The sequence below is a fragment of the Entelurus aequoreus genome, linkage group LG12 (assembly GCF_033978785.1).
Source record: "Entelurus aequoreus isolate RoL-2023_Sb linkage group LG12, RoL_Eaeq_v1.1, whole genome shotgun sequence".
NCBI classification, from domain to species: domain Eukaryota; kingdom Metazoa; phylum Chordata; class Actinopteri; order Syngnathiformes; family Syngnathidae; genus Entelurus; species Entelurus aequoreus.
Genome location: NC_084742.1, coordinates 28,749,459 through 28,771,721, shown reverse-complemented (window position 1 = coordinate 28,771,721; position 22,263 = coordinate 28,749,459). Strand labels below are relative to the sequence as shown.

The window sequence follows — 22,263 nt, the reverse complement described above, 5'->3', positions numbered from 1 at the left end:
GTCTGGCTTACATGGCATCAATGCATTTGTGACAGTTATTTAGGATGCTGACTTCACTACCCAGCATGCAATGCACGCCTGACAAAATCCCTAAAGAGGATTTACGTCGGATCAGAGGGAAGAGATGCCGCTGAAGAGAGACGGTGAGAGTTTGTTTTATTTTCACAAATTAATTGTTGTTTGTGTGGTGTATGAACACTGAGGAGGGCAATGTGTCATATATATATATATATTTATACGCGGTATGGATACTTTGTGTGTATGTACACAGCTGTGTATTTACAGAATGTAAAATTGTGGGGTCTGTTGGCGTGCGTTATGTCATGTGACCTGTCCACATGTTATTGGATGAAATGTCAGATACTCAGCGAGCGCTGCAGGTGATGGAGGCCTGTTCTGAAGGGGTCAAGGGTGACGCAGAGAAGCTACTTAACATCTTCCAGAGTGACCTCTTTCAGGCATTGCTCGGTATGCACACATACACATCATAGATTACCTAAAACAGCTTGATAGTATGTGTTTGTGTGTCTGTGCAGACATTCAGGAATTCTATGAGCTGACAGTTTGTGAAAGCCACACCACGAGCCCCCTGCATACACCTGTTCAGGTACACGAGCATTGCTGCCATTGCACAGCTGTATCACTATGGCAACAAGAACCCACCCCTCCCCTTCTCTCTCTCTGTCGTCAACGAGGTGCCCTCCCCCGAATAGAACATAACACTCGTTGCGTTTCCGTCTGCCATAACCCCCCGCACCCCCACGCACACACCCCCACCCCCCTTCGCTCATTGTCGTCAGACGGTGGGAGACGGAGGAGGTGAACGGGGGAGGACAGACAGACAGCAAAGCGAGAGAGAGGAGGGAGGGCGGCAGACAGATCAAAGCGTGAGTGTGTGTGTGTGTGTGTGTGCGTGTGCGTGTGTGTGCGTGCGTGCATGTGTGTGTGTGCGTGCGTGTGCGTGCGTGTGTGCATGCGTGTGTTGTGTATGTGTGTGGGGATATGGACTGCCTCTGCATTGTCACCACCAAGGTAAGAGCAGACCGCCCCACACACACACACACACACACACACACACACACGCGGTGTTAGTGTGCACGTGTTTGTTTTTTTCCGTGTGTGTCTGTGTTACCCCATTTCTTTCCGACACCTCCTGGTTTATTTGAACATTGCTTCTGCCAGGGATGTATCTTAAAGGTCAATGAAGTGAGTCTTGATGAAAACAGTGTCAGCTTCAGTGCTAATGCTAGCTTTCTTCCTGTATCTGCAGAAGTATCGTTACCATGACGATGACCAACCAAGCCCTGGGAACGTGACTGACGGACACGCCCCCGAGTTGACGCGCACACACCTGGACACACACATACAGCCGGCTGCGCTAACTGTACGTACACACACACACATACATCACCATAGCAGTGGCAAAGAAAAGGGGGATGGGGTCTCCATGGCAGCAGTATTCTTCTTGTGTGTGACATCACGGAGGGGAGGTGATTCCTGGCATGGAGGAGGGAGGGAGAGAGGAGATGCAGCGAGCATCAGTTGGGTTGAGCAGAGCGAGCGGGGGAGGATGAGGATGACGAGCGCTGAAGAAGAGTGTCTTCTTCTTGGCGGATTTGATCGTTAGTGCGCTCCATCCGTCAGCGTTTGACGTCTTTTTTCCCCCCCAGGGACGAGCTGAGGTGTCAGTCATGTTAAACACAGATTGACCAATTTCCTCCTTGGGGAGGGGGGTTAATTATTCATCCGTCACTCCTCCATCTTTATGTAACCTCCTGAAGGGGGCGAGACGCAGAGGAGACAGGAAGTGATGTTTGTATCTGTGTGGTACGCCAAGAAGATGGGAAGACGCTTCATCAACAACGTACGCAAAGCCAAGAGACACAGACAGAGGATGATGGTATGCCAACTCTTTAAGTTAACCTTTCACCCTTCCGTGCAAGACTTTGCTGAGTTCAACCAATCAGAAAGCTGTTAGGACGCAGAGCCAACTGCTGCCCTCTGTTTTTTTTAGCATTATGTAGCATCACTTAGCATCATGTGTACGTCAGCATCATGTTTTGTCGTTTAGCATCGCCTAACATCTTATAGCACCGCTTAGCATCATGTCTTGCCCTGGCCTGTCATGTAACATTGCTTATCATGTAGCATTCTTTAGTATCATGTTCTGTTATGTACTATCGCTTAACATCTTGTAGAATTGCTGAACGTCATATAGCATTGCTTAACATGTAACGTTGTTTAACATCTTTGACCTGTCATGTAGCATCGCTTATCATTTAGCCATCTTTAGCATCATGTTCTATCATGTAGCATTATGCAGCCACATGCAGCATCCTTGACCGGTCGTGTAGTGTTCTTTAGCATCATGTTCTATCATGCAGCCACATGCAGCATCCTTGACCTGTCGTGTAGTGTTCTTTAGCATCATGTTCTGTCATGGAGCATCTCATATGCATTATGTAGCACAGGGGTCACCAACCTTTTTGAAACCAAGAGCTACTTCTTGGGTACTGATTAATGCGAAGGGCTACCAGTTTGATACACACTTAAATAAATTGTCAGAAATAGCCAATTTGCTCAATTTACCTTTAACTCCATGTTATTATTAATAATTAATGATATTTATATTTGTGGATACACTGATCATCTTAATGATTTCTCACAATAAATATATATAGAAACAGATAAATATCAATATGCAACACTTTATTTTTATATTTTCTCTAAGTGCACATTTTTCAAATTGAACATTTTCAAATGATCTCTTCTAAGACAGTCTTGTGAAATCACATTATCCCATTTTAACTAGCTAGCCACTAACATTTTTTAACAAATCATGAATTACTTTGCATCATGTTTGTACAAATAATAACTCATGTAAAATACAAAAGTCAACTCTCACATTTTTTAATAAATCATGTCACACTTTGAACTGGACACCAAATCTGTTATCTATTTCTTTGTCAGTTAGTGAAGACCAAGTCTTTAAAATATTTTATTGGATTTTCAAATTCTATTTGAGTTTTGTCTCTCTTAGAATTAAAAATGTCGAGCAAAGCGAGACCAGCTTGCTAGTAAATAAATACAATTTAAAAAATAGAGGCAGCTCACTGGTAAGTGCTGCTATTTCAGCTATTTTTAGAACAGGCCAGCTACTCATCTGGTCCTTACGGGCTACCTGGTGCCCGCAGGCACTGCGTTGGTGACCCCTGATGTAGCATCTTTGACCTGTCATGTAGCATAACTTATCATGTTGCGTTCTTTAGCATCATGTTCTGTCATGTATCATAGCTTAGCATCATATAGCATACTTTAGCATCTTGTTTTGAGATGTATCTTCGCTTACCATCATGTAGCATCGCTTACCATCATGTAGCGTTCTTTAGCATCATGTTCTGTCATGTCGCATAGCTTAACATCATGTAGCCTTAAGCATCGTGTTCTGTCATGTAGCATTGCTTAGCACCATGTAGCATTCTTTAGTATTATGTACAGTGTTTCAAATGCATTTATTATTTGTGGCCGGCCCGCCATAAATAAAGGTGGATTGACATATTCGTTAAGAAAAAAATGGTCGTATATTGTAAAATGCCGGTCAACTCCCCGTTTTCCCTGGCAAACTCGGGTGATTTGCTTTTCTTTTCTGGCGCCCTCTCATTCGAATAGTTAACCATATTGTAACTTTCATGACAAAAGTTTTTCCCCCAGCACTGCCATAGCAGCACAACTTCATGTCCACTCAGCAACACTTGGGCAACATCAGCATAACAGATCCTGTAGATGGTAAATTCAGGCCTTCAAAACAAAATCCAGTAAAATTATATGGTTCTACTGCAGGTGCTAGTGGAAATTATGCCAGAAAGACCAGAATTTCCCTTATTTTTCTTTATTGTCCCTTATTTATTTTCAAATACAAATGTTGAAAATCTTTCCCACAGCATTTACAAAACACGTGTTCTGGCCAGTTGTGCAAATTACACAATGACCTTATCTGCTCTTACTGCCACAAATACATTGCAGTCCTGTGCGAAACGCTGATGGAGCATTTCCTAGCATCATGTAACGTTTGTTAGCATCATGTTACTTCATTTAGCATCGCTTAGCACAGTGTTTCTGAAACAGTGGGGCACGAATGAGGTGTTCATGGGGGCTATGAGAGCCAGGAGGACTTCCAGTATTAGCATCTTTATAAATGCTCAAATAATCCCAAACTTCCAGCTCAGCAGCAGCAGTGCTCAAATGAATTAACCTGTATGACAAAGTAATAGGGACATATAATATAATTTAGCATCGTGCCAAGTTTCATTATGTGACAATCATTGGTACTTTAATCTTTAATCTTTAATACAGCGCCTTGCAAAAGCATTTACCCCCCCTTGGATTTTTACCTATTTGGTTACATTACAACCTGTAATTTAAATGTTTTTTATTCAAAATGTTACGAGATGGATCTGCACAAAATAACCTAAGATGAAGTAAAATTAGAAAATATATGTCATGTATTCACCAAATATATTCACCCCCTTTGCTATGAAGCCCCTTAAAATGTTCTGGTACAATCTATTACCTCCAGAAGTGAAATGAAGTCCACTTGTGCGCAGGCTAAGTGTCACATGATCTGTCAATAAAAACACACCTTTTCTGAAAGGCCCTGTAGGTTGCAACACCACTAAGCAAGAGGCACCACACCATGCAGGCCAAGAAGCTCTCCAAACAAGTCAGGGACAAAGTTATTGAGAAATACAAGTCAGCTGGGCTTTACTGAAGAGTGGCCAGAAAAAAGCCATTTCTCCGTGTTAAAAATAGGAAGGCGCGTCTTGAGTTTGCCAAAAAGTATGTGTAAAACTCAAGACATGTGGCAAACTCAGGACTAAGCAATAGCATTTTTTCTGGCCACCCTTCCATAAAGCTCAGCTCTATGGAGTGTACAGCTTATTGTGGTCCTATGCATAGGCACTCCAGGCCTTTGGAACTTAATGCCCTCTTTTGGTGGGTGGTCCTGTCTTAGCAGGTTTGTTGTGTTCCTATGTTCTTTCCATTAGGAGATTATGGTTTGATGGTTCAGGGGATGGCCCTGCGATGAGGTGGCGACTTGTCCAGGGTGTACCCCGCCTACCGCCTGAATGCAGCTGAGATAGGCTCCAGCACCCCCCGCGACCCCGAAAGGGACAAGCGGTAGAAAATGGATGGATGGATGGATGGGTTCAGGGGATCATCAAAGATGTGGATCATTCTTTAAAACCCAACCCTAACTAATGATGTGATTTTCCGGAGGTAATAGATTACACCACACCCTTTTAAGGGGCTTCATAGCAAAGGGGGTAAATACTTATGCCAATTTTCCTTTTTTATTTTCTTACATTTTTTAAATATATTGTTCTCATTTCACTTTACCAATTTAGGTTATTTTGTGCAGATCCATCACATACAATCTAGATTTAAAAACATTTACATTACAGGTTGTAATATAACAAAATAGGTAAAAAGCCAAGAAGGTGAATACTTTAGCAAGGCGCTGTAGTGTTGTGTGATGAGGTAATGTAGCGTAGTCAATTTGCAGCTGGTTGGGCTAGGTTTTAATGCCCCTGGGAACTTAAGCAAACCGAAGGCTGCTATAAGCAAAGATTGGTGAAAAAGGTTTTAGCTTTGCAAATCAACTTGTGTGCAGTCTGTAATTTTTTTCAAAACAACATTTTGATGGCAGTAGCTTGTGAGGTCTTTCTTCGTGTGGCCAACATGCTATAGGTGGCCCTGTTACCATCATCCTCATCACCTAGTGTTACTTACTCAAACCAAGCTTGGCCAAGCTGCTAAATGATCAACAAAAATTTTTGACTTAGTCTGACAATTATTCATTTTTGACCTTCACGTTTACATGCTCGCACACGCAGAGGTGTCATGGGAAATGAACACAGTGTGAAGTGTAACCAGCAACATTGTTACATAATTGTTGAGTGCACATGCTCCTCCTGCTGTACATAAAACATGTTATCTTCTCATCATCCCTCCATGCCAAGATGCCCCTCCTCAGTCAGAATGAGGAATGTTACCTCCGCCAAACATGGAGGTTATCGCTATCGTTTCTTGTAGGCTGTGTCAATGTAGCACATGCTATGATTTGTTTGATGTTGCTGTAACCACTATACTGGCTATTGTCTTGACAATAAAAGTAATATACTACATATATACATTAATATACATTGAGCGCCTCATTCTAGTCAGAGCGTGCTCTACCGAGTGCACAAACGACACATGTATGGGCAGACCTTATGGCTGTTGTAAGTCATGTCACAGCTAGTGCTTGAGAAAGGCGGTTGCTATAGCAACAGTTCCAGTTGCTGCGGTGAACAGAGCCCCAAAGGCTACTGTTGCCGTGGCAACAGCAGAGAGATGCTCAATGTGATTTAACTCTTCATGGGTTTGCACAGATGAACGGATCTGAAGGCGAGCTGGAGTATGAAGAGATCACGCTGGAGAGGGTGAGCTTGCGCGCACACACGCACATGCACACACGGGAAAGTAGAAGGTGCTGACAAAACATTTGGAATGATCTAAACCAGGGAATTTTAATGTCTGGTCAAGTGAGACTTCCTTAAGAGAAGAAGAAGAAGATGATGATGATGATACGATTGAGGCCTCCCCTGTTTCTGAAAACATTTTTTTTTTCTGGAGTATATTTCTTAATGTAAGAACAAAACATCTATTAATGAACTTAACCTAGCAGTTTTTCTAGTTTTTTTTTCTCAAGCTGCTGTGCCTCTCCTAGAGTACTCTGAATCACACTTTGAAAACATTTCACGTTACATGTAACATTTCATGTTACATGGACTACCACTGTCACTGTTCGTGTTTATGTATTTGTGCACAGGGAAACTCTGGGCTGGGCTTCAGTATTGCTGGAGGAACTGACAATCCTCACATTGGAGATGATCCATCAATTTTTATTACTAAAATAATTCCTGGAGGAGCTGCTTCTCAGGACGGACGTCTCAGGTACACACACACACACATTCATACATACAGTACTTGCAACCTCAAACACATACAGTACATGCATGCGCATACTCAAACACATATAAACAGACTCATATACTCATGCGTGCATATGAACATACATAAAGTGCATGCAAACACTCACATACAGTGCAGCAGAGATGTGCGTAGGGGGTGCAAGTGAGGCAGAGTCCCATATGTCAATATGAAAAATAGTGAAACAAATAACATGAAATTAATATTTGACCACTTAAAGGGGCTTTTACATGGATTCCTAAAGGACAATTTTGCCTATTTTTAGATAAGCTGTTTTGAATTTGATTTGATTGTGGCGAAGTTTGCCATTGTGACATCAGCGGATATCTCCACACTTGGGAGAGGTTTACTGCAAGATGTTTGCACAAGTCCGCCATTTTTATTTTACATTGCATGTTTGTAGCCTTAACAAATAATGTCCGCAGTGAGACCCGTAAGCTAAAATACTCTGTTCTAGTTTGTATTAATCCGCATAGGTCACTACAAAAATTTCCAGCCTCATCAAAAGAAGAAGTGCCTGCTTAACATTTGTGTTTCGTGACAGTGTACATATCCGCAGTCTTAGACGTGGGGCTCAGCAAAAAATTGCAGCCTGACATGAAAGCTCAGAGCCTGGCGAAGAAATTCGGCCCAGACCAAGGGAAATATACAGAAAGATTTACACAAAACTATATTTAATCACTGAGACAGTTCCTACAATTTATGACAATAGTGGATACAATGAAAGTCCAGTAACAGCAGATTGACAAATGTAATGATACGTTAGCAATGTGCTGTAGCATGATTGTAATTTAACCAGATTACAAGCACTGTAATTGAGTTACAGTTTACGTATAATACAATATTCTTGCCTGGATGTACATTGTTGTTTCAAATAAGGAGGCAGACTTAACACATAGCTGGTTTGCCTATAGCATTAGGGACTAAAAAGAAAACTCATAAACTAACCTAAACTAAGGGAAAGCGGCTTGCAGATGGTCTGTAAAGCAATACACACATTAGGTGTGGCGAAATTATTCTCTGCATTTGACCCATCACCCTTGATCACCCCTTGGGAGGTGAGGGGAGCGTTGAGCAGCAGCGGTGGCCGCGCCCGGGAATCGTTTTGGTGATTTAACCCCCAATTCCAAGCCTTGATGCTGAGTGCCAAGCAGGGATGTAATCAGTCCCATTTTTATAGTCTTTGGTATGACTCGGCCGAGGTATGAACTCGCAACCTACCGATCTCAGGTCAGACGTGTGACAATCATTGGCACTTTAACTTTAACTTCAAAATGTATGCAAGATTTTGCACAAGTCAAGTCAAGTCAAATTTTATTTATATAGCACATTTCATACACAGAGGCAATTCAAGGTGCTTTACAAAACAAAATCATTAAAAACAAGCAGGGGGGCAATGCATAGCATTTCACATAAAGTCAATATCACAGTGAACATTTGAGAAATCAACATCATCAGCGGGCAGCACGGTGGAAGAGGGGTTAGTGCATCTGCCTCACAATACGAAAGTCCTGAGTAGTCGTGAGTTCAATCCCGGCCTCGGGATCTTTCTGTGTGGAGTTTGCATGTCCTCCCCGTGACTGCGTGGGTTCCCTCCGGGTACTCCGGCTTCCTCCCACCTCCAAAGACATGCACCTGGAGATAGGTTGATTGGCAATGCTAAATTGGCCCTAGTGTGTGAATGTGAGTGTGAATGTTGTCTGTGTTGGCCCTGCGATGAGGTGGCCACTTGTCCAGGGTGTACCCCGCCTTCTGCCCGATTGTAGCTGAGATAGGCTGCAGCGCCCCCCGCGACCCCGAAGGGAATAAGCGGTAGAAAATGGATGGATGGATGGATGGAACATCATCAGCAGATTAAGACCTTCACATAGAATCATAATGTTAATTTAACAATAAAGCATAATAAGACTTGTGATAAAGAACATTAATTAAAAATGTATTAAAACAATAAAGATTAAAGATTAATTAAACCCATCGACTTCAGAAATTTAGTGGCAGTTGAAAGCAAAAGTAAATAAAAAAGTTTTAAGTTTAGATTCAAAAATAGGTAGGGTAGGGGCAGATTTAATGTCCTCCGGGAGCTTATTCCAGCTTTTGGAGGCATAGTGGCAGAATGCAGCTTCACCATGTTTTGTTTTGGTCCTAGGAACAATTAGCAGACCAGTCCCTGATAACCTAAGAGATCTAGATGGTTCATAGTGTAGAAGCAATTCAGAGATGTATTTTGGGCCTGGCCCATTGAGAGATGTATAAACTATTAGAAGAATCTTAAAGCTTATTCTATGGTAGCCAGTGTAGAGACTTGAGTACTGGTGTAATGTGTTCTGCTTTCTTGGTTCTTGTTAGAACTCGAGCAGCAGCATTTTGAATGAGCTATAGCTGTTTAATTGCTTTCTTTGAGAGGCCTTCGAAGAGACTGTTGCCGTAGTCTAACCTTCTGGCTGTGAAGGCATGAATTAGCTTTTCTATCAAGGTATATAGCCTATATACCTTGATATGGTTTTTAGCTGAAAATAGGCACATTTTCTTACAAACTTGATGTGGGAGTTAAAGTTTAGATCAGAGTCAGTAATAATGCCAATAATTTTTAACTGGTCCTTTGGCTTCAGACCTAGGGATTCGAGATGAGCAGTGACTTTGAGTCTATCTGCTTTAGCGCCAAATACAATTATCTCAGTTTTGTCCTTATTTAGTTGGGGGAAATTCTGGCACATAGTCATTTATTTGCTCAATGGACTGGCATAGTGTATTTATGGGAGCATAGTCATCCGAAGAGAGGGCTATGTAATGTTGGGTGTCATCTGCGTAGCTATGGTAGGCTATGTTGTTTTTTGGGAGAATTGGGCCCAGCGGGAGCATGTAAAGTTTGAATATGGCCAGACCTAGAATTGAGCATATAATTTAGGTCAGATGTGAAGTTGCCGATAGAGATAAAGTAGTTCCTATCTTGCAGATAAGATCCAAACCACTCTAGGACCATGCCACAAAGTATCACCACTACATTTAATGTATTATATTAAATGTAGATCAGAATCATAATAGGACCCCTTTAAACTGGTATAAATTTACTTCCTGTACTGTTGCAATCATGTTTTAAAACATTTTCTTAAAGGGGTCCTAAAATGCAAAGCCAACTTTTCTTACCTGTTTTTGTGTATTTGGGATCTCCATTAGAGATGGGATTTATGGGTCTTTGAAGGGAGCCTGATATTAAGGAACTGTTCCTTTAAAAAGATGTTTAAAAGACCAGCTCGTTCCTATATATATATTTTTTTTCAAGCAACTTGTTTTCGTCAAGGAAACAATCACTTGTGGCAGTAATAACATAATAGTTTGGTCAATAAATCAAAACTTATACATTACTACAATATAGACACTATCAAACATTAATGTGAGAATTATTTTGAAATATTGATCATAATCTAGATTGGCTTTTTTTCCGTTGTAAAGATTCCACAAGATGTTGCCATTTCCCCATTCTTTGACAGTGACGTCACTATGTCTGCTTTACCTTGCATGTCATTACCCTCCGCGGGTTGAACTGAAGTGCATCATAATGCTACGTTTTCTTCTACTTTTGTTTTTTTGTTTTTGTTTTCCAATTGCTAATATCTCTTTCTAATTCCAAGAACAGCGGTTAAAAGGCTGCAGTAGGTTCAGGTGCTTTTTAAACTCCTTCCTTACGTTTACTGCCTGCATGAGTGTGTGCGCATGATAGCTTTCAAATGAATAGAACTTTCTTGGACAACTCTAACTCGGTAATGTCATTTAATAGATAAATAAATGAATTAATAAATAAAACCGATAAAGCTTTTTGATTCAGAGAGGGCAGCAAGGACAATTTACATAAAGAACAGCTCTCGAACAAACAAAATACAACTGCGAATCGGTTCTCATTGTTGATTTGAAAAGCCGTTCAAAATACTCTACTAATTCGCGAACGTCACATCTCTAATCCCCATAAATCCCAAAAAGTTGAAGTGAAAACATAGAAGAATGGCGGATATAATTATAAAATAATATTGCCTTCTTCAAAAACTTCCTACAAACGATCCGTTTGGAATTTGAGACATTCGTGACATAAGTTACATCAACAGGTATTTACATATGTGGTTGAGGTTTACACGAAGAGCTTTGAGCGAGTCTGACATTTGTATTCATTTGTAGTCCAAAGTTATAGTCAATAAGTTATTTATTTTTCTCTATCCTCTTGTTGTGAGGCAGACATGCATACTAAAATCCTCCGCTGTCGCCATTTCTACCAAAAAGTAGGGTCGATATGTAAGCGCTAAAAACTACGCATTTGAGGCGCATTTGAAAGGGGGTTGACCTGGAGGAGGGCCTTGGCACGTAAATAAGACCGCCCACGAAACGACGTATGCTGATGAGACAGTCAGAAAGCGGCGTGAAGACAGTGTGTAAAACAAAACCAATGCACAATTTCGAGCAAAGCACCACCATTACATGTTATGTAAACCACAAGGAAGTGTTTTAAATGTATAAAAAAATCCTAATATGACCCCTTTACGTAAAAATTACAACATTTTTACATTTCTATGCGGGGCATGAGGCTTTCCCAGCTGCTTATTGCGAAAGCTATTTTACCAGTTTATTGCACTTTGCTTGGTCCTAGGTACACTGGACAAATACAGTGTAGAAACAAGATGAACCAGTGGTAAATATTTCCTTTACTTTTTAATGCCCAAGCAAGCTAGAGAGTATCTCAGTGCCCTTAGCACTGACATAACACTATAATCTACAACCTGTGTAATGTATTTAATGTAAGTGTGACATCATATGAGCATATAAATTCAAAGTTTTAAAAAGATCCAAAGGTATCAATGCCTATCTAATGCCTAACCGCACGTAGCTGCAGTGAGACTCGAACACATGTACACAGACACTCAAACACATGCACACACATTAGCACACGTTCAATCACACTCATTCACATACATGCACATGCAATTATACTCACGCACCCACTCAAACACGTACACACATACATGCACACCCATTTGCGAACATTTAATCACACACTTACGTACATGCAATTACACTCACACATACGCACAAACATATGCAAGCACTCAAAGCAATGCACACGTACATGTACACTCAAATACACACACAAACTCTCTTTCACACCCCTGCACTCACAAACATATTTTCACACACTCAAATGCTCAACAGTAAAGCATCATTTATCAAGGTTAATTGGTTCTGGGCCTGAGCTCGATAAATACATTTTTGCAAAGTAGCAATTATTAATTATAAATCGGATGTTTTCATTGTTAGAGCACAAAAAAACTTTTAAAATTTTTCGTTAACATTGTGAGAGCCTTATAGACATGAAACAACACCCACATAGTCCCCTTTATTTACACTAGTAAAAACAGGACTGGATGCTGCCTTAGGCTGAGCCAATCAGGGGCCATAATACTGAACAGCATGCTCTGATTGGGTTTAGTGGCCAATACCAGTGTCGTTTTAATATTTTTAGTTCATTTGGGCGTTTTATTGCTTGAAAGTGCATAATTTAGACCAAAATTCATAGAATATGCTTTAAAAAAATCTGCGATAGTAAAGCCACAATTTGAAGCGCAATGTGGCAAGGGACGACTACTGTACATGCACACATTCACACACACGCACATTCAGTATGCACTCAAACACATGCACACGTGTACATGCACACTCAAACCCACATTCATGTCCATAAACGCACACATTCAATTACAGTCGCTCATAAGTGCATACCTAAACTCACATTCACACACTCGGAACACACATTAATTCTCAGGGTGAACGACAGCATCGTGTTTGTCAACGACGTGGACGTGCGTGAGGTCACTCACTCCGTGGCGGTAGAGGCCCTGAAAGAGGCGGGGCCTGTTGTACGGCTGTATGTTCTGCGGCGACGCCCACCGAGCGAACATGTGACGAAGATCAAACTGATGAAAGGACCCAAAGGTAAGGTAGGCTCGAGGAAACTTAACACGACCAGTTAAGTGATCCACTCCTGTCCTATTCAGGTCTGGGCTTCAGCATCGCTGGTGGGATTGGGAACCAGCACGTCCCAGGAGACAACAGCATCTACGTCACCAAGATCATTGAGGGTGGAGCAGCGCAGCGGGACGGTCGGCTCCAGATCGGCGATAAGATCCTGGCGGTATATCACGTCAAAGTCAAGGCCTCCGCGCCCGCCTAACCTGACTTCTCATACTCATCTCGTTTGTCTACCACCACAACCCAGGTCAACCATTTGTCTCTGGAGGACGTTCTGCACGAAGACGCTGTGTCAGCTTTAAAGAACACGGGCGAGGTGGTCTACTTGAAGGTGGCCACGCCCACCTCCCATTACATCCACCCGACAGATCGATTCAGCCCCCCTGACCTCACCAGCTGTATGTCATGTGCAGCTAGCATGCAAACTGGAGCAAAACAGCCAACAGGGGGAAGCATCTCAACCTCCCTTTATGTCTGCAGCCTACATGGAGCCAGACTACATGTGTGATTACCCGCAAGCCCTACCGCCACCGTCACCGCAGCGCTACTCGCCGCTTCACCGCGGCATGATGGGAGAGGATGACTACGGTCGGGAGCCTCGTCGAGTGTGCGTGCAGCGCGGTGCCAGTGGTCTGGGCTTCAACATCGTGGGTGGCGAGGATGGCGAAGGAATCTTTATCTCCTTTATTCTCGCTGGAGGACCGGCGGATCTCAGCGGAGAACTCCAGAAGGGGGATCAGATACTCAGCGTGCGTATGATGTTTCATCGTGGCCAAAACGCGTGCAGCCACTCACTGCTGCGTGTGTGCATGTGTGTAGGTAAATGGCGTGGATCTCAGATTTGCCACACATGAACAAGCTGCAGCCGCTCTTAAAAACGCTGGTCAAACTGTTACCATAGTAACACAATACAGACCAGAGGGTAAGTGCGCGCACACACACAAGCACTTCATCAAATTTCACACATTTAGCTAAGAGTTTATTAAAAGTGAATCGTGGTCTTGTGTAGAATACGGACGCTTCGAAGCCAAGATCCACGACCTACGCGAACAGATGATGATCAGCTCACCAGGAAGTCTGCGCGCCAGCCGCAGCTTCTACGTCAGGTTAGAGGCCTGCCGCCACCGCACAGGAAGGGAGTCGACCGCTAGGCGCTCTGACGACGAATGTGCGTTGCAGGGCATTGTTTGACTACGACAAGACGTGGGACTGCGGCGTCCTGTCACAAGCGCTGGACTTCAACTTTGGGGAGGTGCTTCACGTGATTGACAGCTCAGACGACGAATGGTGGCAGGCCAGACGGGTTAACCAGCAGGGGGAGATTGAGGAACTAGGATACATCCCCTCCAAACACAGGTGACGCACGCAGTCTTCCATTTTTTATTGCAACCTTCTGACATGTTGTGTGCGGGCGTTTCAGAGTGGAAAGGAAAGAGTGGTCACAAATGAAGAGCAAAGGTGAGTTGCAATGAGGAAGAGGGGGATAAGAAAGAGGCGCTAAAGTTTTTGTTTTTGATGTCTTTTTGCAGGTTTCGTTCAAAGCTACGAGGCGGTCACACAGACCGAAGGTTAGTTAAGAGGCTCCCTAGCTGCTTAGTTGCATGTTAGAGGTGGAACTGAAACGGGACTCATGTTTCCGCAGTGGACTACGCCCGACCCGTCATCATCCTGGGGCCGACCAAAGACCGAGTCAACGACGATCTGCTGACTGACTTCCCAGACAAGTTTGGCTCCTGCGTCCCACGTGAGTATGGGTGACGCTCGCCATATTGCGCTTCAAATAATGTGGCTTCACTACAGTGTCGCTTTTTGGGGGATATTTTTTTGTACATACGATTTAAAAGAAATCCTAAACTACTGCAATTTCTGGGCTATAGAGCGTACCAGTATTTAAGCTGCACCACCAAATTTTAGAAGAAATAACATACATATATTAGCTGCACTGCACTGGAAGCCGCAAATATATACCAGTATGAAAGGTATACATTTTTATCTACATACTTAGTTTCCAAACTGTGCCAGTAAAACGGCTGATCAAACAAAACAGAAATCATTGTCATGGATCTACTAGCTGCTGATGCTAGCTCTCCAATCAGCTAAACAGACTCAATAACGCCATAGTGACGTTTTGGTAAATTTACAAAACTGAAACAATACAAAAAGAATGCCATTGTGAGTTGATAATACTAATACAGACACTTGTAAACCTTTTAGCATATTCTCTAATGCTACAACGCTAGCATGAGTACATTACCATAACAGGTACAGATATGCATGAAAACACTCCTACAGACATCACACATGGGACGGTTTAGTAAGTATGAATTCTTTTAGTTATGTTGTAAAACTTACAAGCGTTGCTTGGAGGGATAAATGAAGAATCCATTCAAGGAGAAACGCTATGGACGAATACTTACGGTTTAAGGTACAAAAAAGAAAGTACATTTTCAACGCTACCGCACCTGCAGAGAGCAAACATATTTTTCATTGTTAGTGGGTGTGTTATGAAAACTATTGGTTGGTTGTGAGTGTGAATGTTGTCTGTCTATCTTTGTTGGCCCTGCGATGAGGTGGCGACTTGTCCAGGGTGTACCCCGCCTTCCGCCCGAATGCAGCTGAGATAGGCTCCAGCACCCCCCGCGACACCGAAAGGGACAAGCGGTAGTAAATGGATGGATGGATGGTTGGTTTCAGTTTATTTCAAACATGCATACAATACAATTACAATGTAATACATCACACATTTCATTACAGCAGGTCCGAAAAGGAGTAGGAAGAAGCAGAGTTTATTTAATCGTACTCCTTTTTGTATTATAGCAGTTTTATCCCATTTATTTGTAACACAATAGTGAATAAATAAATGAGTAAATCAATTAACATACAGTAAGTAAACAATTTAATAAATTACTATAAGACATATAAAAAATAATTAAAGTTCTCATGAATAAATATTCTGCGCATCTCGCTGATAGTCCCCCCCCAGTCGCCTCTCTGGAAATGCACGAAATCGCGCACGAGAGCTGTCTTTGCACACGCATAGGTTGTTGACAGTCAGAAGTTGCCTCGAATCATCCCCGAGTTCGTATTTTGTTGCAGAAAATAAATGTTGTTGCCACAGGTAAATTATTTTATACTCAAATTCTGAAATACTCATTTATGTTGCTACACTGTATGTAATATCGCCATATATTACACAAAGATTTAGCAAAAATGTAAATGCAAAATACAACAAACTGTGTCTCTGCTTAGAATACACGGAACGGTAACACACGTCACCACGCGAAAGGATACATACAAAAATAGGAAAATGGAACCTGTCTAGAGGAAAAACAGCCACTGGCGTGTCCAAAGTTAGTCCACGACTGGCCCGCAATGCCCTCCATCTTGAATACGCTGGACCAATATTTATACAATTTTTGGCTGCTCTTTGTTTTTTTTAGATGTACAGGGTCTTTCTTTTCTTTTAAAAACAAGTTTGCTCCATGCACGCGGTTCACTATATATCGCGTCAGCCAATAAGGATGGTCCTTCTCAGGCTCCGCCCAGCTCTTATTTCTCTAAATTCTGTGATTGGATCTGCAGGGGTTGACTGCCAGAAATACAAATGAGTTTGTCTTCCGGGGTTTTATTTACAAAGATACTTAATTATAAGGCACAGACAGCACGCAGACGCACCATTTTTTCAGAAATGATTACTGTTACGATATACTGTATGAGGCTAATATGATTTTTTTTAGTTAAAGAATATAATTTAGGTAACACAGCTTTAAGTAATACATGGTCTACTTAGGAGATGCATGAGATTGTCAATTTTTTTTAGAAAAGGTTCAAGATGTTGATCAGGATTCTTCTTTGTACTTTGTGAACACTTGTAATTTGAACAGTTTCAGTTCTTCATCATATTAGGCAAGGCAAGGCAACTTTATTTGTATAGCGCTTTTCATACACAAGGCAGACTCAAAGTGCTTCACAGACAACAAAGTGAAATGAAAGAAAATAAAAGCAAAATTAAAATGCAGACAATAAAAATAAATAAAAACAGTGCGGACGTTAAAAGGTAAAAGATTTAGCTGAAAGCTAAGGTGAACATAAAAGTCTTCAGTCTAGTTTTAAAAGTAGTCAGAGTTGGGGAGAGTCTGACATCTTCAGGAAGTTTATTCCAGCTATTTGTTGCATAGTGACTGAATGATACTCTCCCTTGATTTGAGTTTACTCTGGGAACCGCTAACAGATTGGTCTCAGAAGATCTTAGTGATCTAGAGGGTTATTGGTACTTTTTTTTACTTCCTTGCCTAATCCATTCCATAATTTAATTCCACATACTGATATGCTAAATGTTTTGGTGTTGTACGTGCATACAGATGTTTTAAATTAGATCTTTACTCTCCCTTTATTGAAGAATTGTTGTACATTCTTGGGTAGCAGGTTATAGTTTGCTTTGCACATCATTTTAGATGTTTGCAAATGCACCAGATCATTGAATTTCCATATTTTTGATTCAATAAATAAAGGGTTTGAGTGTTATCTATATCTAACATTATGTATTATCCTAACTGATCTTTTTTATAACACCGTTAGTGAATGAAGCATACTTTTGTAGTTATTTTCCTATATTTCTACACAATAACTCAGATATGGTAACAATAACGAGCAGTAGAGAATATGGAGTGATTTTAGGTCCAGAACATATTTGGCTTCATTCAATATTGAAGTGTTTCTTGCTACTTTATGTTGTATATTTTTACATGAGATTTTTTTGTTGAATACAAAACATTATGGCCGTTAACGAAGAAAACTCTTTCATAAATTAGCTGCATCGTTATATAAGCCGAAGGGTTCAAGGCGTGGGGAAAACAGTAGCGGCTTTTAGCCAGGTAAATACAATAGGCATATTCAAGCACAAAAATTGATAAATGAGCTTAAAATATCAGTATTATAGTAGTAATGGCCACTAGATGAGACCAAACAAATCATTGTGTGCTGTTCAGTATAATGGCCACTGATTGGCTTAGCCTTAGGCAGCATTACTGTATCGTATGTATTCTGTCACGTGACTTCTTCCAGGAAGTGAAAAAAGTGGTGGTCAACTAAGCTAAGATAGCTGTTGTGCAGCAAGCAGTGTGCAAACTGAATATGCAAGGGGCCAAGAGCTTCCTGCAAAAAGCAGATACATGCAAAAAATCTAACTATGCAATGGAATAGATCCCTATACTTTATCAAAGAAAGGATTTGTTGAGTGATATCAAGGATTATACGTTGGTGGAGTTCACAGACATATTGAACTATCTTGTGCTCCAGACGTCATTCTACACGACAAAACAGATAAAAGACTCTCGGATAAATTATACATCGTTTTTGCTCGGGTAAGGTTGCTTATCATGATTTAACTTTGCGTTTTGCGAGGACGTGTCCATGTAAACAAACTATTACTTCAATGATACAGCACCCAACAGCTGCCACCTGTGACTGCATATCCATTTAACAAACCAACAATTACTGAACAATCACCATATTTAATTGTTGTCCTGTTGTCATATGTACTCTGACACATTTGTGTACAAAATAAACAAGAGGGGAGACATAGAAGTACCTTTCCTGACAAAGTATCATTGACCATGATTTTCTGGTTACTGTTAGTTTAAAATTTAAATACAAACAATATCAATATAATACTTCAATGAGAAATAGTAAACAGTAAAAGCATTTCAAACACACCTTTAACAAAGTGATCAATGCAAACCTGCGTATTCTTTGACTCTGCTCTCTTAGACTGGAGTGCGTGCTTCTTTGACGACGTTATTTCCGAAAATGTTGCACTCTTCCGCCTTTCTTGATTGCCTCAATAGGAACTCTGAAGAAACTTATATCCATTTCGCGATTTGAACGATTCGTACAGCCCAAAACAACGCAAGCATAGGGCATTTTACTTTGAGAAAGGCTAAATGGCGACTATTACCCATTGAAAACAGACGCTCGCTTGACTACCACGCATATTCAATGAGCCGGATGTAAGCCGGATGTGACGTCATTTAAATCCAAGCAATTAGATGAAAATAATGTAAAGGTGACTAAAGGGTTTTATTTCATATCTAGAGGACTCTCATAATGTTGAAAAGAAAGGTTGTAAACTGTTTTTTTATGCTCTAGCTATGAAGGTATTTGATTTATAATAATGATTCCTAATTTTTGGAAACAAATTTATCACGGTCATGTCTGGAACCAAGAAACAGCGATAGACGAGGAATGACTTTAAGAAACTGTTCAAACTCAAAGTGTTCACAAAGTACAAAGAAGAAGAATTATAATAAACATATTGAACCTTAAAAAAAAAAAAAAAAAGATTATCTCATTTACCTCCTCTGTGAACCATAAATTACTTAACTTTTTATTTATGAAAACTTTAATTATTGTTTACATGTTTATATGTATAATATTTATTTATGTATTTAATATGTGTTTAATTACTTATAGTATATTTATTTATTCACTGTTCTGTTACAAACAGAGAACAAAGAAATGGGATAAAACTGCTATGATATGAAAAGGGGTAGGTTTAAATAAGCTCAGCTTCTTCCTACTCCTTTTCGGACGTGCTGTAATGAAACAACTTGAAATATGTGATGCATTACATTGTAATTGTATTGTATACATGTTCGAAATAAACTGAAACTGAACTGAACTGTATTTCTCCGCAGATACAACTCGCCCTCGCAGGGACTACGAAATGGACGGGCGGGACTACCACTTCGTGTCATCGCGAGAACAGATGGAGCGCGACATTCAGTCGCATCACTTCATTGAGGCAGGACAGTACAACAACCACCTGTACGGCACGTCGGTGCAGAGCGTCAGACAGGTGGCCCAACAGGTAAGGCGCTCTGGTTGCCATGCTGATGTCTCCACTTGGCCGAATGGCCTATAGTGGGCTATTTCAGATTGTTTGTGTGCGCGTGTGCGCGCAGGGCAAGCACTGCATCCTGGATGTGTCGGCCAACGCAGTGAGGAGGCTGCAGGCAGCTCAGCTTCATCCCATCGCCATCTTCATCAGACCACGATCTCTAGAGAATGTGCTGTGAGTCAGATCACTTGCAAGATGGCCACCCAGTAAATATTCTAATTGTGTCCATGCATGTGTGTGTGCAGTGATCTGAACAAGCGCCTGTCAGAGGATCAAGCCAGGAAAGTTCTTGATCGAGCCATCAAAATGGAACAGGACTTCCTTGAGTGTTTCACTGGTAAATAAGTGTTTAGTTCCTGTGTTTGTGTGTGCGCGAGACAGAGAGACTTTCAATGCACTAACATGTATTTGTGTACGTGTGTGCGCACATGCAGCCATCGTGCACGGGGACACCTTTGAGGAGGTTTACCACCAGGTCAAAGTGGTCATCGAGGAGCAGAGCGGTCCATACATTTGGGTGTTGACCCGCGACAGGCTCTGATTGGTCATCCCCTCCCTTGCACATATTGTTTTCGTGACGGTGTATCCACGGCGACACAGGGCGGGAGTGGGCATGTGTGATCAGATCCGTATCATAAAACTTATAGAATTTATCTAACTTGTTTATATTATCCTATTTATTTATTGTATTTATGGATTGATTTAATTGTACTGTACATGGGGTGTGTGTGTGTGTGTGTGTGTGTGTGTGTGTGTGTGTGTGTGTGTGTGTGTGTGTGTGTGTGTGTGTGTGTGTGTGTGTGTGTGTGTGTGTGTGTGTGTGCGCGTGCGTGCGTGTGACTGTAAATACAACTATGGGGCTTAAACAAACGTGCGCACGCACGCACGCACACACACACACACACACACACACACACACACACACACACACAGTGAATTCAGGGCTTTCACTTCACGCGATGCTTTGCTTTGACCACCACAAACATGGTCATGTACTGATCACATGACCAGAGCATTGGGGGAGGGCTCAAATGGAGCCTTTTTATCTATGGGAACCTGCTCTCTCCTCGACATGTCTGGACTTCACCTCCCTCAATTCCTTTTGTGCAGCAACAACACTGTGGTCACGTCACGGCTCCGCCACCTGAGCTAATGCTAACTACTAATGACTTCCCATGCTTCCCATCTGCTGAGTAAGTGTGAGCGAATGATGACAATGAGTCCGATTAAATCTTGGAATAATGAGTTTCTCTGGTGGTGACTTGTTAAGTGACAATATGATGCTGCAGAATTTCTATTGGCAGCACTTAAAAGTTTGGACATTATTTATTATTAGTAAGTGTGAATGGAGACAAAATGAGAAAAAGGACTTCAGATGTCCTTCAAGCAGCCATTTTTTGTCCATTTTTACTCTTTTCCAACATGGATCAACAAAGAGTGGCTTTGACTGACTGTAGTTTAATAAAGTAATTAATTTATCACTTTGTTCTTCTTTCACACAAGCGGTGTACATTTATTCATTATAGGGATGTTCTGATCAAGGTGTTATGCATCTTATTCTGATACCTACCATCAATGAGTGAGATCGGCCGATACCATTACTGATACCGATCACACGTAAACTACATTTTAAAATGTATTTAAGGTGAGTGCTATTGACAGTTTGACAATAACTATTTAAACTAGTTCTCTACTCTCTTGTATTACACACAATTGTTTGAGAAAAACAAAGTCAATAGTACCCAAAATCTAAACAAAGGCAAACACCACTGTCTATTACTAATACATCCTTTGGTGTTCCTTCAAAGTCTTCCTGTGTGTTTATTCAGTTTGTAAACCTAAACAAAAACAGCAAAAAAAAGTTTTTTTTTCCGTTTTTTTTTTTTAAATCAACCTAATCACTTCCGTATCGATCATATACTGACACTACCGTTGGTATTGACCCCACCAATTTATGAATCGATCAACCCTGACAATAGTGACTGTGACAATGCTGACACACAAATAGTTATCCATCAATCCATTTCCTACCGCTTGTATCCTCTCCCCTTATTTATCTTATTTTTTATGTTCCTGTTAATATTTGCTTATTTCCTGCGGTAACATGGTTCCATCTACACTTCTTAAAGTTCATTAGTATCCTCTAATTTATTGGAGTTGTTTCACATAGCTGCAAAGTCTCTCGCTTGTGCCTTGAGTACGCCACCTTCGGTGGCTGAAGGAAACGCAACTCTACTTTTATTAATAGATAACGTGCATATCTTGCAAAATGGCCTAAATCTGTAGTTTTTCTCAGAGATCTTTATGATGAGCTCTACGATTTA

General features: G+C 41.2%; 1 protein-coding gene across 2 annotated transcripts; it reads left to right on the top strand.

The window, feature by feature from the left end:
• The first annotated feature begins 13 nt into the window (after positions 1-13).
• Positions 14-21,409, top strand: LOC133661886 (disks large homolog 4-like). Of its 2 annotated transcripts, XM_062065438.1 has the most exons (20): positions 14-143; positions 361-468; positions 537-607; positions 1,271-1,384; positions 6,432-6,482; positions 6,872-6,996; positions 12,836-13,005; positions 13,068-13,204; positions 13,289-13,439; positions 13,522-13,790; positions 13,861-13,963; positions 14,051-14,147; positions 14,221-14,397; positions 14,462-14,499; positions 14,571-14,609; positions 14,684-14,785; positions 19,737-19,909; positions 20,004-20,113; positions 20,185-20,276; positions 20,374-21,409. In XM_062065438.1, the coding sequence occupies exons 1-20, from the start codon at positions 125-127 to the stop codon at positions 20,478-20,480; spliced, it is 2,253 nt and encodes a 750-aa protein (XP_061921422.1). In that variant the 5' UTR covers positions 14-124; the 3' UTR covers positions 20,481-21,409. The 2 variants fall into 2 exon arrangements, with proteins under 2 accessions (XP_061921422.1, XP_061921423.1); XM_062065439.1 differs by lacking the exons at positions 14-143; positions 361-468; positions 537-607 and adding an exon at positions 894-1,032.
• Positions 21,410-22,263: the final 854 nt, after the last annotated feature.